This window comes from Sinocyclocheilus anshuiensis, unplaced genomic scaffold (genome assembly GCF_001515605.1).
Source record: "Sinocyclocheilus anshuiensis isolate Anshui unplaced genomic scaffold, SAMN03320099.WGS_v1.1 scaffold875, whole genome shotgun sequence".
Taxonomy (NCBI): Eukaryota; Metazoa; Chordata; class Actinopteri; order Cypriniformes; family Cyprinidae; genus Sinocyclocheilus; species Sinocyclocheilus anshuiensis.
In genome coordinates this window covers 39,588-55,577 of record NW_015542372.1, presented here as the reverse complement: position 1 = coordinate 55,577, position 15,990 = coordinate 39,588, and the positions used below count along the sequence as shown (strand labels likewise).

The 15,990-nt window shown below is 38.3% G+C and overlaps 1 protein-coding gene across 1 annotated transcript in view; it reads right to left on the bottom strand.

Moving 5' to 3' along the window:
• LOC107692246 (thyrotropin-releasing hormone-degrading ectoenzyme-like) overlaps nucleotides 1-15,990 on the bottom strand; it is a gene marked incomplete at its 5' end in the record, with an annotated part of 67,244 nt that overhangs the window by 12,116 nt on the left and 39,138 nt on the right. Inside the window, 3 exons of the mRNA XM_016491210.1 lie at nucleotides 2,031-2,086; nucleotides 2,275-2,408; nucleotides 4,087-4,175. Of these exons, the coding sequence (XP_016346696.1) occupies nucleotides 2,031-2,086; nucleotides 2,275-2,408; nucleotides 4,087-4,175 (279 nt within the window). The remainder of the gene's footprint in view (nucleotides 1-2,030; nucleotides 2,087-2,274; nucleotides 2,409-4,086; nucleotides 4,176-15,990) is intronic.

The following is a 15,990-nucleotide window of genomic DNA, read 5'->3' as shown; positions in this document are numbered from 1 at the left end:
TCATTCCTGAAGGGACTAATGGCAGTTTGGCAGCCTGTGGCACTATAAACTTTCAGAGGACACTATCAGAAAGCAGCGCTCTTCTCTCTATCTACCTTTATCATTCTGTCTCTTCCTCTTCTCACATTAATGGACGTTCGTGAGTTTCCTAGCAGAGCATCTGGAAGCTTCCTTATTTAGTTTGGTGGAAGAATAAAAATGAATGAATTTCACAATCTGTACAAAGCAGCACCTGAATTCACAAAATGCAATGTACAAAAAAAGAAAGTCCATCAGTGATACTCAAACGCTGATTTGGCTGCTTACTGATTCTAGCTGCCAGCGGTTGAATATTTCTTTCATTAAGCAGAATGAGTGAGTTTTTGTATTAAACAGAGAGGACCTTAGGGAGAACAGTCATTCCTGAAGGGACTAATGGCAGTTTGGCAGCCTGTGGCACTATAAACTTTCAGAGGACACTATCAGAAAGCAGCGCTCTTCTCTCTATCTACCTTTATCATTCTGTCTCTTCCTCTTCTCACATTAATGGACGTTCGTGAGTTTCCAGCAGCTGATGAAGCTCTGAAGGATTGACACAATGAGGCAGCAGTGGAAAGGCGGGGACACAGAGGTTTTCCCTTGCTTTCTTATTATCCACTATCGCTGTAACGGCTCAATAGTCTCACCGCAGGTCTCATCTTGATGAGCTAAAGGGTTTTTCTTCAGTAACGCCTCCAGGCTAAAAGAGAAAAGAGACTTACAGTACAAGAACTGCATCTGTCAGTAATGAACGTCTTACTGAAGTTGACTGGATCGGACTGTTCTTTACAATTGTGATGGATGGATTTATCAAGATCCTTTCATGCTGACCAAAAGAAAATCTTTTACTTTTGCAATTTAGGTCTTTTCAAAGGCACATCTACATCACTGCTGAATGGCTAATTCTCTCAGATTGATTACTTAGGTCCACTTCAGATAAATATCACAAGGAGATTTCACATACAGACAACAGCTGGTGAACATGACAGGATTTGATCCTTTTGATTCTTCTGGCATCAGCAGATCAAACAGAATATGAACACTATGTCTGGTGATGCTATTTTAATCCACTTGGAGAGTGCTATGGATGTATGCATCCTCAGAGGATGTGAAACAATCAGTTTATATAGAAAACTAATGAGACAGTCGTTTTGGAATTTCATCCAAAATAATGTCTCGGCTGACATGTGATCAGACCTGAGATGAACGTTAATACCAAGACTGAATAAATGTTCAACTCAAGCAACACTTAGACTTGCATTCAGATCCGTCAGTCATGTTGTACTCTTTTGAAATCCCCAAGGAGATGAAGAACCATTTGCACTGCTCTCTGCTGTAACTTTAGGTATAAGCACCCTGTCTGTCCTTTGACATTTATGATCAAATCTTCTATTATTATAATCATCTTTTGGGGGAAATAAGGTTTTAGAAATTCAAGATTCATCCACTCAGTGTCATCCAGAAATGCAGCTTAATGTTATCAAAAGTGGCATCTGAAAATACTTTTTTATGAAAAGAAATCATTTAAATGCAGGTCCAGTATTGTAAGAGAAGAAAAAAATGAAATCGTTTAAAACCATAATTTTTGTACTTTCATGGAATAACAAAATGAATTGGTATATTTAGCTAGTACAATATATTTAATTAATTTAATTGCTTAATTTCAACCATAGTAAAGTTCTTAGAGATTAAATGTTTCATCTTGAAATATTTTGGAAATGTTTTGCACTGAAAATCCAGACTTGGTCTCAACAGGCTTTTATACTCTAAGAGTTTTTTTCTCACAATTCTCACAAGTACTTTCTCACTGGTAGGTGAACGAGCCCCTGCAATAATGTAACAGTTACTGTGACAATAAAAAGCACCACACAAATAAAGCTGAATCAGACTGAATAGTCCAGCGGCTCTCTGTGGGGCTGTGAAGGATGTTAAATGGATCAGTAGTGCAGGTTTCAGGCTCTCTGAATGACTCTGCATGTTTCCAGAGGGGCCGTGTAACAAACAGAACCCACCTCGCCAGGTTGAAGACGTCATCAATCAGACCGGCCCTGTTGCCCACGGAGATGATCTGCCGGTGGAGAACAGCAGAGACATTTATAATGCAGCAGGAAACATGCAGGATAGATGGGAGTGAGGAGGAGAATGAGGAAAAGGAAGAATCGTTACAGAAGGGTGAACGAAAACTCAAAGGAAATACTCAAAAAGGAAAGATGATGGACTGAGAGAGGTGGAAGAACGGCATTGTGGGTGCTGTACCGTTGGGTTGGTCATCAGCTGTTGAATCAGAAGTCTCCAGTTGTGAAGGTCGTAGTTCACTCTGAAGTAGCCTGTTTGATTGATGTTGCCCAGCAACCACGTCTCACCGTCCACGTGTCCCACTCTGTGTGTCTCTATAAATACACGAGTAAAAAAAAGAGCATGAAACAAATGTTTAATGATGCTTCTGACAGCTCAGTGTAGCTCAAATCACATGCAAATGAGCTGAAACACATGGCACCAAATGACATCTAGACACTCACAGACAGATGTGATCATTAGATAACAAAGTAAGTTAAAAAAAAAATCATAAAAGAAACAAAATGTGTGTAAAAAAATAAGTGAATTAAAGTAAACTGACTGCATTTCTAATGAAATATAACAGAAAATTAAACATACTGCTCACAATAGTTCATATGCACGGATATATTCTGCAATTTGCAGCGCATTTATCATCTTTGAAATGAACTCATAAAAGCAGTCCTGCATGAAAATGTACAGGAAGAGACGATGCATTCAGCATTTTGTAATGCACAACATCTGTAATCTAATGTGTTTGCCGCGTTCTCATCTTGTAATATTCCAGCCAGACCTTGGGCTTTTTTATGGATAACAAATTGAACATTTGAAGTGAATCGTGATCCAGGGAGCATCTAACCGTCAGCGGCCAGATCGCAAGAGTCAGGCAGTGAGTTAATGCATATAAATAGGGTCTCTATGTTATAGTCTCTGTTTCTTTCAAGAGTAGCTGAAGACTAATGACTTTCAAGACTATAAATAGGGTCAAGACTATAAATATATAAATAGGGTCTCTATGTTATAGTCTCTGTTTCTTTCAAGAGTAGCTGAAGACTAATGACTTTCAAGACTATAAATAGGGTCAAGACTATAAATATATAAATAGGGTCTCTATGTTATAGTCTCTGTTTCTTTCAAGACTTAATCTTGAACGCGCTGCTGTGGATCTGCATTGTAGCTCTGATGAGGGCTGTTTCTCAGAGAAGGTGAGCAGAAAATGGAGGCTGTTAAATGGTTTCACAATCAGAGGAACTCTGAGCTCTGAGCCACACGGATCACTCACAGACCTAATTCAATTCCGGCTCTTGGAATTTGACTCGCTGTGGCTCCATCCGAAGAAAATCCACCTCGCTCTCCCAATGGAGAGGAAAGGAATGGAACAGAATTGAATATAATGGGGGTGGATGTGGGGCTGCTGCATGAAGGTGTGACTCACAGATGAATAGTATTTTGAATGTGTTGTAAAAGGGCATTTCTCTCAGGAGCTGAATTAGTCCAATTTAATGAGGAACTCCAATTAAATCTGTACTTTTATCTGTATTTTTATGTGCTGCTGGCTGACAGCTGTCGTGGACTTCATAGGTCAAGGACATGACAATCAATTTTCTGTTCAGATCTAAAAATGTACTTAAAAAATTTAATTTATACATAGAATCACTTGCAATAACTTGATAGTAACAATATAATGAAGGAAAAGCCCCATTTAAAAAAAACATCAGATTCTTGATTATTTTAAAACGGTTTGGCATATTCTATTATTACTTTTTAAATAATTTTTTTTTTTCTATTTTTGATATCATTTTGATATTTTTGTTGGGGATTCTCGTGATTGTTTGTCAAGGTCATTAATTCTCTTAAAATATTTTTTACACGATGTGTGCGCTCGTGTATTCAAGGTGTAAGGAAAAATGTGTTATTATTTTTATCTGGTGGTTACACCACATGACACATTTAAAATTGTGATTGTCTGTGACCATACACTAATGAAAACACTCATTATTGCATAATTGGTACCTGTTTTATTGGAGACCCAAATGATGGTCTCTGTTGATATGTGACTGGAGTTTCCCACTGCCAGCGTAAGCGGTATTTGCCACTGGAAGCTGAAATGAGACAAAGAGAGAAATAACAGCTGAAATGCTTCTATTTGATCTCAGGGGTTTAAATGTCACTGCTGCAGATACCTACTGTATGACGCACATAATCTTACACACAAGGACTCCCACGACTTAATGCGATTGTGGGATATATATGGGCGATATCCTCTCTGTCTCAGTACAAGCAGGCAAAGTGACAAAATCAGAAATATCAGATGATTGTGAAGCTGAAAGAAATCCCAGCAATGTCAAAGCTCAAAGAAATCAGCTTTCATTCTTTCCCAGAGTGCTTTGCTAGCTCTCTATCACACACACACAGCTGTGTATCACTCGTCACCCGATCGCCGTCATGTTCTGTGTCGCCACCTCATTTTGACGTCGATTCATCTGTGAGTGTGTGCTTTCATGTGTTAGTGTGCGTATGAACATCCCTAGGTATGAGTGCACATCCAGTAAAAGTCACAATGGATGGCCGCCCCTCTTTCAGCTGTCTAAATGGCTGACACACAGGTGAACGTGGTCTGCTGTCTGCCAGCGTAAATTACTCCAGACAACAAGAGCACAGCAGAGCCGACCAACAGCAATAAATACTGTAACCTTATGAGATCGAATGCAAGACCGAATAATTTAAACACACTCCAAACATGCTATTTGAACTTTACTTTAACAGTTTCCCCCTTCCGCAACAAAGCCATTTTATTGACTGAGAAAAGTTTTTATACGTAGGGAACAACAGGGCTACAAGCAAAGCAGGGTAAAAGGTACAATTAATTTTATTTTCCTCTAATCTAAGTAAGCCATCATATTGACAGCATTCAGAATATTTAGTTTTCATTACATTTTCTTCAGTATTTTTTAAAATAAATGTATTTATTAAATAAAAGTAAATTAAAGTATTTTATATATCAAAATAAACATATGGTACAAACTTTGCTGAAGTTATTGTACTGAACAAGTATTAATTTGTATTATTATGCAAAACATATTACTTTAGATAATGTAATCGTGTCTGTAATACTAGGGGCCTTTTGCCCCAAACAAAACAAACTACTTTATGAAATAAAATAATACAAACTACTTTTATAAAACAAACTACTTTTTTTCCTCACAAAATGTTCTGTTCAATAAAAAAAAGCTGCAATCAATCAAAGCACATATTCCTTAAGGTGTGCCATTAGCCCCACTTTACTAAATTCAGTGCCTGATAAGAAATGATAGAATGTTGCATGAATGTTGCATGATGGATTCTTAATCATGAAAATATGTTAATGAATGTCTTATAAATTACATATCACATTATATTAACAAAGCTAAAGTGTTTAAAACAAAACATCTTTTTCTGTGTTTTCAGTTTGCCTTTGGTTATTTCTTAGCTTACAATTAAATGCCTTAAAGGGGTCATCGGATGCAAAATTCACTTTTGTTGTTGTTTGAACATAAATGTGTTTTGGAAGTGTGTGTACACATCCACCCTATAATGATAAAAATCCACCCAGTGGTTTTTTATAAAATCCCTATTTTAAAATCCCCTTTCTCAAATCAGGCTGTTCTGAGATTCCTGACAGAATGACGTAGTTCTGTACAGGCCCCTCCCACGATTGACTAGCGTTTCAGCACAGACTGGACTGGTGTCTTACCTTAGACCCGCCCTGACTGAGCTGTCATCAGTCCGCCATTGTGTCGACTCCGGTGCAGGGGAAGACAAGAAAGTCTCTGATTAAGCGATGGAGGTGTTTTGTTTTTGGATGTAATTAATATAGCAGTCGTCATTTACTCCAGTCATCTGAGCCACTGAAGACGCAGAGGATTAACGTTACTTTCGTTTTAGTGAATGCGCGATCCCCGATCTGCCTAAATGCGTCTATGTTCGCATGAATCATTCGTGATCCAGCTTCATCTACTGTAGAAGTGAGTATAAGGGTTTTTTTATGAATCTTTGCAAATCGCCTTTCCTAATAACGTGCTAGTTAGCAAGTTCCGTGGCTAAAGTAAACAGTATCATGAGAACGGCTCGTCACCATAGTCTGTATAAAAACATGGACGTAGTGTCCAAGTGGCCACGCCCTTAATTATGCAGAAATTTAAGGCTTAATATAATTTAAACGGATGAGTTATAAAAAAATTCACCCACCTCAGAGTTGTCATGAAGGGCAAAATTAGCTATATAGACCAAAACCACTTTTTGTACCAGGCTGTAAACATATTTTTTTCTGCTGTAAAGTTGGGAATTTTAACATGGGGAGTCTATGGGACTGACTCCCTTTTGGAGCCAGCATCTAGCGGGCAGTCGATGAATTGCAGTTTTAATCACTTCCGTGTTGGTTTTACGAGAGAGACCGGGAGGTTGGCGCTTGCTCATCACCCATGGAAGAGAGGGGTGGGGTCAGCAGAGCTCATTAGCATTTAAAGCAACATGGACTAGAACCGCGTGCTGAAAACAGAGCTGATTTGACAGGGTTAAAAGGGTGTTTTTTACACTACCATTGAGAAATTTTAACCAAAGTATGTTATATACTTTTCATTAAGACCCTAAAGAATCATATCAACTTGTGGAAAATGGGCATCCGATTGCCCCTTTAAGTTAGCAAGCTAATAGTCTTAGCATACTGTATCAATTAGCTAGAACAAGACATTAGCTGCATCCCAAATGACGCACTATACACTATGCACGCATACCCTATGTACTTATGCACTATGTACTCAACCATGTATAGTATGAATTATATAAGGTTATTTTGTCATTCATAATCGGAGTCTCATAGCCCCTTCCCCTTCGGTACGTAATTAAAGCTGTGACAATTGAGTGCATGAAGTGTCCAACATTCGAACACTTAATTTTTTCGGTTATTTAAGTCCATCATCCGGGTATTTAAAGTGCACTTTTTCTTTTTGGAATTTTCAGTGTGAACGCATTACTCGCACTATTTATACTACAAAATGTCATAGAATAGTGCATAAGTACGCGATTTGGGACGCACCTATTGTGATATCTTGAGGCAACATGCTAAAAAAATACCATGAACACCTTAGCAACGACATAGCAACACCCTGTCAACCGTCACAGCAGCCTAGCATTGTAGCAGTGAACTTTACACAGGTACGCACCAGATTTTCAGCATAAAATGTCAAACTTTAGTCATCTAATATAAGAAGAGCAGCCTGGATTGTTTCGTGACATCAGTCTCGGCTGTGGGGAATGAGCTGGATCGTTAGGGATTTGTGTTAGTTGGAAAACTGACAGGAATGGACAAAATCCTTTTCAGGCTGCTGGTGACTCACCTCAAATCATTCAGTAAGATGATTTTATTTAATGTGTCTTAATTGTGTCTGAATACGCCGAAATGAGGATTATATTTAAAGACTGGCTGAAAACTAGTTAATAAAACAATGAGGGAAACTTTTAATTTTAGCAAAAATGGTTGTAAACCGCAGACGCTGGAGTTACTGGGCTGAAAGTTTACAGTAGGCCTATATCACACAGGAAACTGTGTGGAAGACATTATGCATGAGATGAAGCAATATGATCCTGCTGGGAAACAGTATTTAAGCGTACATGTTTGTAAGGGCACTATAGAGAGAGATTCTGTGCTAGAAGAGCGCTGATAACAATACTTATGAATTCCAGTGATAATAGAAGCATCTGTGTGTGTTCAGATGAAACCACACACTGATACATTTACATAAAACTCTGTTCATCAGTGGGATTGAACAAGAGAAGAAAGCAAAAGAAAATTTAAGTTCTCCACAGGCTGGTAATTTGGTGGCTCATGTTTACGTTCATTTATGGAAGCGTCTGTTATCATCATCGTTATTTACATCCCTCAGGAACTTTGTGTTATGGCCCAGAGCTTTAGCTAAAGTACGAATCAAGATTTCAGTCTCTGCAGCAGACGGGTAAAGAGTGTGTGAGATGAGACGTGAGGGCATCATGTTATGTTTATGGAAAGAAGCAATGTTTCTTAGCTGAGGTTGTAGATATTATTCAGTTGCTCCTGATGGACAAGAAAATATGGTAACACTTTAGATTATGGAACACTATTGACTATTAACTTGTTGCTTAATACCGTGTATATTGCTAGTGCATATTGGCTGTTTATTAGTAATTATAAAGCACATATTAATGCCTTTTTCTGCATGACCATATTCTAGATCCCTTAACCCTACCCAATACCTAAACTTAACTACTACAACAAATATCTTACTATCAATAAGCAGAAAATTAGGAGTTTGTGTGTAAGAATATGTGTGTTCCCTAATCTAAAGTGTTGCCCGAAAATATAAATAAAAGCAATAAGACAGAAGAGGCAGTGCATTACAATGATGTTACCATGGTCAAGAAGAGTTGTTATGCACAAGGTGAAACAGAGACCCTTATAAGTTGGCAGAAACAGAATTACAAAAGGTCTCAATTTTCAATAAATAAAAAATAAAGCAGTACATATCTAGAAAGAAAGAAAGAAAGAAAGAAAGAAAAAAATATTTAGGTCTAGTTTTGTAATTTTATGAAGAATAACATTCGCTGCCATATTGGTTGTGTGCTATATGGTTGCTAAGGTGTTTTGTCTGGTTGCTAGGGTGTTCCTTGAATGTTCTATTTATGTATTTATTTATTTTTAAATTAGAATAAAAAAATAGAGATCAAACATTCAGGCAGTTTGTAATTTGCAAAACACTATGTCATCACTGCAAAAGAGTAACAGCTATTGTCTGGATGTGTCTACATTTAAAATTTACTGTGATTAACCAGCATCCTCCCTCCCTCTCTCTCTCTCTCTCTCTCTCTCTCTCTCTCTCTCTCATTGGATATGAGGTCTCAGTCTCACTGTCTCTCTGTGCGGGTGTGATAATATCTCAAGCTTTCTTTAGGGACGGCTGGCTTTTGCAGTTTATAATTAGTCACTGGGGGCTTTTGTGGCTCAACATGTGCGATAGATCCTCACAACACTTTTATCCAACACCAGCTGCACAAAAGAGAGGAAAAAAACACAAGTGTCTTCATTTGAAACCTTCCATGGATTCACACATGCTGGAGTTTGTGTTGAGCTTGAGCTTCTGTGTTTACTGATGTTGTTTAGACTTAGACTTTCAGTCAATCATCCAGCAACGGTTTGAAACCACTGAGACCATGAAGAAATGGATAAAAGAAGATAAAGATGTTCTCCTGGAAGGGCTACATAAGAAAGACTGGGTTTTGTTGGATATTGAACTAAACATCTGCTAAACAAAGAGGTTGGTGTTGGATTTCTGGAACACCAAATTTTGAAAGAACATCTTTTTGTGCCAAATCAAGGATTTAAACTTTAAAGCCAGCCTTTAAAATCATCCATCAGCTAACAGACAAATTGGAAAAGCACAGATTACACATGTCCAAGACTTCATGGAAGATTTTTTGAATGACTGACATCAACATACAGTGACAGTAATGTATCTAGGGATGTGTAGTCACAAAATCAGAGACTCGTGAAGATCAATGTTTAATCAATGATTTTTGATGAATTTCAAGTAATGAGTTTAATAAACATGATGCATGTTACATGTTTACCTTATTTTGTTATAATATAATTTTAATGATTTGATTTTTTTTATTTAAAAACATTTTTTTGCTCAGAAAACATTTGAGAAGATATTTCATTTGCAGATAAGACAATATTTTTTCAAAGTATTTTTCTTGTGCACAGATTATTGTTTCTTGTATAAAATGAAGCATTCCTTACATTAAAGGGGTGGTTCACTGTTTTTTTTTTCTAGGCTTGATTGTGTTTATGGGGTGCAGTCTAGCATGTGTTAATGCTTCGTTTTTTTTAAAAAACACATTATTTTTCACATAATTTACCTTTATTCCACACCGCTCTGTCCCTTCTCTGAGAAACGTGCTGATCATTTCCTTCTTTTATGAAGATTTTTACGTGCACCTCTAGTTTTCTCTTCCTCTTCTCTAAAGCAGCGCAGCATGGCCTCGAGGGTGGGGTTTATCTGGGTTTGTTACGTCACGAACCCGGGAAGTAACTCGTAGTCCCTACCAGCCGTTTTTGTAGGCATTAAACTGCCAGAATTTTAAAAGATCTCTTTAATATCTCTGTTTGCATTGAACTTTCAGCTCGTAACTTTGCAGATATTGTTTATGCTCAAACAGCAACATTAGACATTAACTAACATTAAAAAAGTGAAATCGCAATGAACCACCCCTTTAAATACTACTGCTGTATTTAAGTTTAAGTGTTTATTCTTAATATCAAAGACACTCTCTACCATTTTTCTACTTTATTCATGTGCCCAGTGGCGTTCATACTGATGCATGTTCACAGTTAATGTTTCTTTGCATTTCAGATTTGTATGTTTGTTTTGCACTGTTAACTGTCTAGACACATTCCAGTGATGTAACATTACTGCACTGCATAACATTTCCAACTCTAAGCCGTTTAACCATACTGTGAGTCTATATATAGTACTGTATATCCATTTTGTGTGCTCTGTATTTTTGCAGTGATACCAAATTTCTCCTGAAGGATCACTGATGCATCTAACTTGAGCAAGAAAATGTTCTTCACTGTAACAGTAGTAGTGACAGTTTTATTGCCAGAATCTTAATGATATTCTTTCATTGTGAGGATCTGATCATCACCATGTGACCTTGAACAAATTAGTCTGACACAGTTACACACCAGCCTCAAGCAGACCCACACATAACTGCAAAATAAGATTCTATAAGGCTCAGATCCACCTGTAAAATAATTCGCAGGAGTAACTGCACGTCCCCATTACAGTCAAGCAGCCCGCAATGAGAAAATTAATTTGTGCCTTCAAGTGCTAATAAGTTGTTTATATTCTCTATAACATCACCTCAGCATAAAATCTGTGCTGTGAAAATACAAATAGTCAGGTAAGATACGATTGCAAAGGTGTTAATAAAGAAATGGTTCAGCTCTACACTTTTTACACTGGTGAAAATAAGCACAGGATCTGCAGAACTATCTTAGATGTGCCAAACAGTCCTTTGATGATTTCAGATGAGGTGTGTTGAAGTACTAATCTTCATACTTATAGCCACTTTCTAGTGATGTATTGCATCTTGCTAACTTAATACTGCGGTTTTATAACGGAGAAGAGAACTGTGACCCTGAACAAATGCAAGTTGAATAAGATAACTGCTAATATGCTAACAAGCCGATGTAGAGGAGAGCAGGGCACAACCTAATACTTTTTTACTTTCTCAGTTTGTGTAAATCCACATGGGGTTCAGAGTATATATATATATTTCCATATTAATTTCACACCTGTGTAGTACAAATATGTGGTTTTGTTTCATAATTACAGTGTATACTATTTTCTTTATTTACCCCAAAAAAATGGAAGTGAAAGGTGACAACATGCCCCAGCTAAGGAGGATAGAACAACACAACAGAACACCCCATATTTTAGAAAGAAAAAGATGCCCCAAAATCCAATATAACAGTCACACCATTAAAAAAAACAACTAATGACAATACATAAACCGACATGTAATGGTGAATAATTCAACAGTAATTGACATGTACAACATATACAGTTTCCTGACATCCGTGAATGCAGCCCGTGCTTTGGAGATGCTAGCAGTATAATCCGGGAATATTGCAATGGAACCACCATTAAACCTTAGCGGAGCCTGATTGCACACACTGCGCAGGACCTCGACGCAATCCTGATAGTAGTGTAGCTTTGCTCCAATCACCTGTGGTTTTCCTCTGGGGGTCAATGGTCTTAGACTGCAATGCCAACACTATACCACAACTTTCTTATCCAGTTTCAGCACCTTGGACAGTAGTTTAAGACAGTAGACACAGTAGGACAGTAGTCTCTCTGCAACACCCACAATTCAAATATTTCACCTTCGCATCCTCCTCTCCATTTCCTCCGATTTGTCTCGTTAACTCTTTTAGTTCTGTCTTCAAAGTACTCACCACGGCTTGCAATTCGTTCACTTCATCCGTCCACGTTGATATACTGCCTTCCATATCTTTAATTGTAGCCTTCATTTGTTCAATGTCAGTCTGCATTAGCATCACATTGTTGGCTATTTCCATTCTGACTGCTTGTAGATTGCTCTTTAAGAAGTTGAAATTGTCAGCGAGAGTTTTTAAGTTCAGTCCTTATCACGGCGGAAATATTTCACTTGCAGTCATGTCTGGTGGAGTCGGTGTGTCAGCACGGTGTGTCATTCGCAGTATTTATATTTCTGAAACTTAGAGGCCATCATTCTGAACAAGGCTCATTCATTTCACTCACTATGTGTGCGGGAATATGTTACAAATCACGCTGGGGATAATTGCAAAGGATATGTTGCTTTTAATACAGCTAATAAGCTCAGCTAAACATGTTCTGTTCCATCGCCTGCACACTATCGCCCCCAGTTTTCAAATAAATATTTAGCATTAAATACAAATTGCAAGATCTATATAATACCCAAACTTTGTAAAAACAGGAGAAAATTAACAATCTACTTTTAGAATGCTAGCATGCTATGCTTCCACTGTATCATAACATGTTTTTTCATTCTTTTTACAAACTAAAGGATGAGTCACAATTAATTACTGTGGTAATAAATAATAGACCAAAGATGATATCATTACAGCTGAAGTTTATTTAACCCAGAAAGATTTATTTAATGCACATTTGAGAGAGGAAGTGAATTAGCACAGCCTATCAAGTTTGTGACTCTTTGCTAGCTGGATTATGAAGCTTGCTTTAACAGAGTATCAAAGTGCAGCAAAAAAGTCAGCATGTGTTTTAAATACAACAGTGTGAAATAAATGTCCTTTTCTGTGGAGTTTGTACCTCTCCAGACAGACTGTGGACCCTCTATGAACTGTAATGAGATGGTAGTGGACATGAAACACACTGAAGGAGTGTGAAATACATTCAAACTGACCTTCTCTGTTTTCCTTTTGTTGCTGCCAATGTTTCAGTCAGCACATTTTGCTAGGCTGGCTTAAAGCCTCAAGTAAGGTGGTACACTGCATTTGCAAATGTGCCAAATCCCCCTGCATTCTGGCAGGTTGTTTGGTACTCAGCAGAAAACCCTTCTGAGGGGCAAAACAGGAAAGAGCGCCCCCTACTCACAACACAGCTTTGCTATCGATTCTTGGAGCAGTTCTGCTTCTGAACGCCTCTGCAGAAGACCGCCACACTCAGAAAACACGTTTATGTAGGAGGAGACATTCAAAGGAAGGTGGCTTCGTCTGCTCTGAACAAATGAACTCAGGAAAGAGACAAACATACAGATTTCTACCTGCATGTTTCATATTTATGACACCAGATGGCTTGATGTGGAGAGCTAGCTGTAGGATTTCTATCATGAACAGACACGGATATGCCATTGAATCAACTCATCATGAGGTAAAAAGTTATTTCACAACATATAGTTGAGAGATACCTCGTGATCGCACAATGTATGGAACTATTATATCCAACAGGAAAAGGACGAGTAAATTAACTGACGCCCTCAGGCCTGCAAACACTGGATCTATACGTGACTATCACATGACTCTTGACCACCTGCTTCCTGCCCTTTCTGAAACCCAACTGACCCGCGTTCTTTTCTTACAACAAAAGAAACAGAACCGCATTAAGAAACTTTATAGAAGTATTAATAAAATCTGGCAAGGATGTTTCCATGTGATAAATTGAAGCATCATGTTAATTTATGCATGAAGAAGAACCTTGCGGGGCATGGCCCCGCCCTGCAGCCAATGTCTGATTGGAACAACGATCTGTGGGACGGACTTATGCAGTTTGATCAAAAGCCCAATGTCCGAACAGATTCAATGCCTTTTCGCCTTTGTGTTAAATCGCGCTCCAAGTTGCGCACACACGCTGCACCATCAAGCGATCGGGTCATCCAAAACTCAAACATTTCGTTGAAACTTTGTGACTGCCAGAGATCTTCAAAAGTCTAAAGTCTTGCAAACTCAGACTCTTTCAGAAGAACTGCCAAAGCCTCTGCGTCACCAGGAAACCCCATTCATCACCAAGCATCCCTAGAAACGACGTCATCCAAACGACAGATCAGCAACCAATCAAAGGAGCTCGGATTCCCTGAAGCAACTGGAAAAACTCAACTCAGCTGTCACTGAAATGCAAGTAACAAACAGAATCTCTTCATCTCTTGCTGAACGGGTGCTGAACTGAGTTTAAGCAGTAAACATAAGCTAAGTCTCTGCTTTTATGAGTTTTCTCAGGTTGAAGTTAAAATACTCGTAGAAAATGAGTATTAAAATCTTGGGACTTCATGCAACCTCCGTTAATCTTTTCCTAAACCTTTTGTGTGTATGTGTTTGTGTGTGTGTGTGTTAGCTTAGTTTAATGTGCCATAGAATAGTGAATAAACTTTTGTTTCATTTATAAAGAAGTATTGTCTTATGTCGTGTATTTTTTAGTTAAAACTCTGCTCAGATCCAGCTACCTAGCTCGTAGCTTATAAATTATCATAAGCATGTATTAACCTGTGGCCAGGGATAGTACAAATATTCAAATTGGTAAGATATACTGATGTTAACGTCTCGCTGGATGAACGGTAGATAAAGTATAAATTATCAAATCGGGAACCAGTTCAATCAGGTTGATATTGAATCTTCAGATTTGATTCCCCCTCTGAAAACCTGAGCTAAAATAAAATAGTTAATTTTCCCTTATTACATAGCCTAGCTGCGTAAAAGCAGGAAGCCTTTGATTACTTGCAGATGATATTTCAGATATGTTTATGATGACAAAAATGATGCTTTAATCTCACTAGAATTATGATTATTATCTCCTATTTCTAACTAATAGATTCCATTGTTAACCACCTTTAGTCAGAAAACCACGTTCAGAATATTCCAAACAGATTACATGCTACAAGCTCAGGAGCAGTGTTGGGCAGTAATGCATTACTTAGTAACGCGTTACTGTAATTTGATTACTTTTTTAGTAATGGAGTAATTTAATGCGTTATCATTTTAAAAATAGTAATTAGAGTATAGTTACAAGCCGAAGTCTCTATACGTTACTGCCGTGTTACATTCCTGACAGAATGCAGTGTTTTATAATCAAGAGGTTGTAAAAAGGATGTAGCACACGCACTGTCGAGTCAAGTGCCAGTGGATTAGAGACCTGCTCCCGCGAGACCCAACGCAACAGAGTGCGGCGTGGGACAAGATGGGCGAGTGCTGGTACGGGCGGGTAGACACTCGTGTGTGTGCGGGATGCGGGAGAATAAAATGATTCACGGTACTCCCGCAAAATAGAAATATATAAACATAAAATATCTAAAACAAATAAATTGTTATTCATCTATTGCACAAAAGCAACATGAACTTGTAGTGTTCCGTATGGTGTTTGATTGCTCGGTTATCACTAAGCATGTCTAGAGAGAGAAGAGTTCGATTAAAAAGGTCTGTCTCTGTTGGAGAAACTTGTTCTGTGATAAGGAAGTTAGTTAAATGCTGAGATCTGAAGTAAAAAAATGAGCACAGAGTTGCCAAAAAGAACTATCTGTTTCCTGGTCTTTTGTACACCACATTTTGGCGACGAGGATGGCTGATTGCTCTTTACCCCCACCACCGCCTTTCCTCGCACTCCCTGGCGAGCCTCCCGTTCCGTGGTCCTGCTGGCTGCAGTCTTTCGAAACCTATCTCGTCGCAGCGGGCCTTACTGAAGTCAGCGCGTTCAGAAAAAAGGCGCTGCTGCAACCAGGGCCGCATTAAGACCGCACTGGGCCCCGGGGCTATGACTTACTGCAGGGCCCCCCAGGCCCACCTTAAGAAAAAATGTGCCATTCACTGCGCCTAAAATGTATAATTGCAGAAAA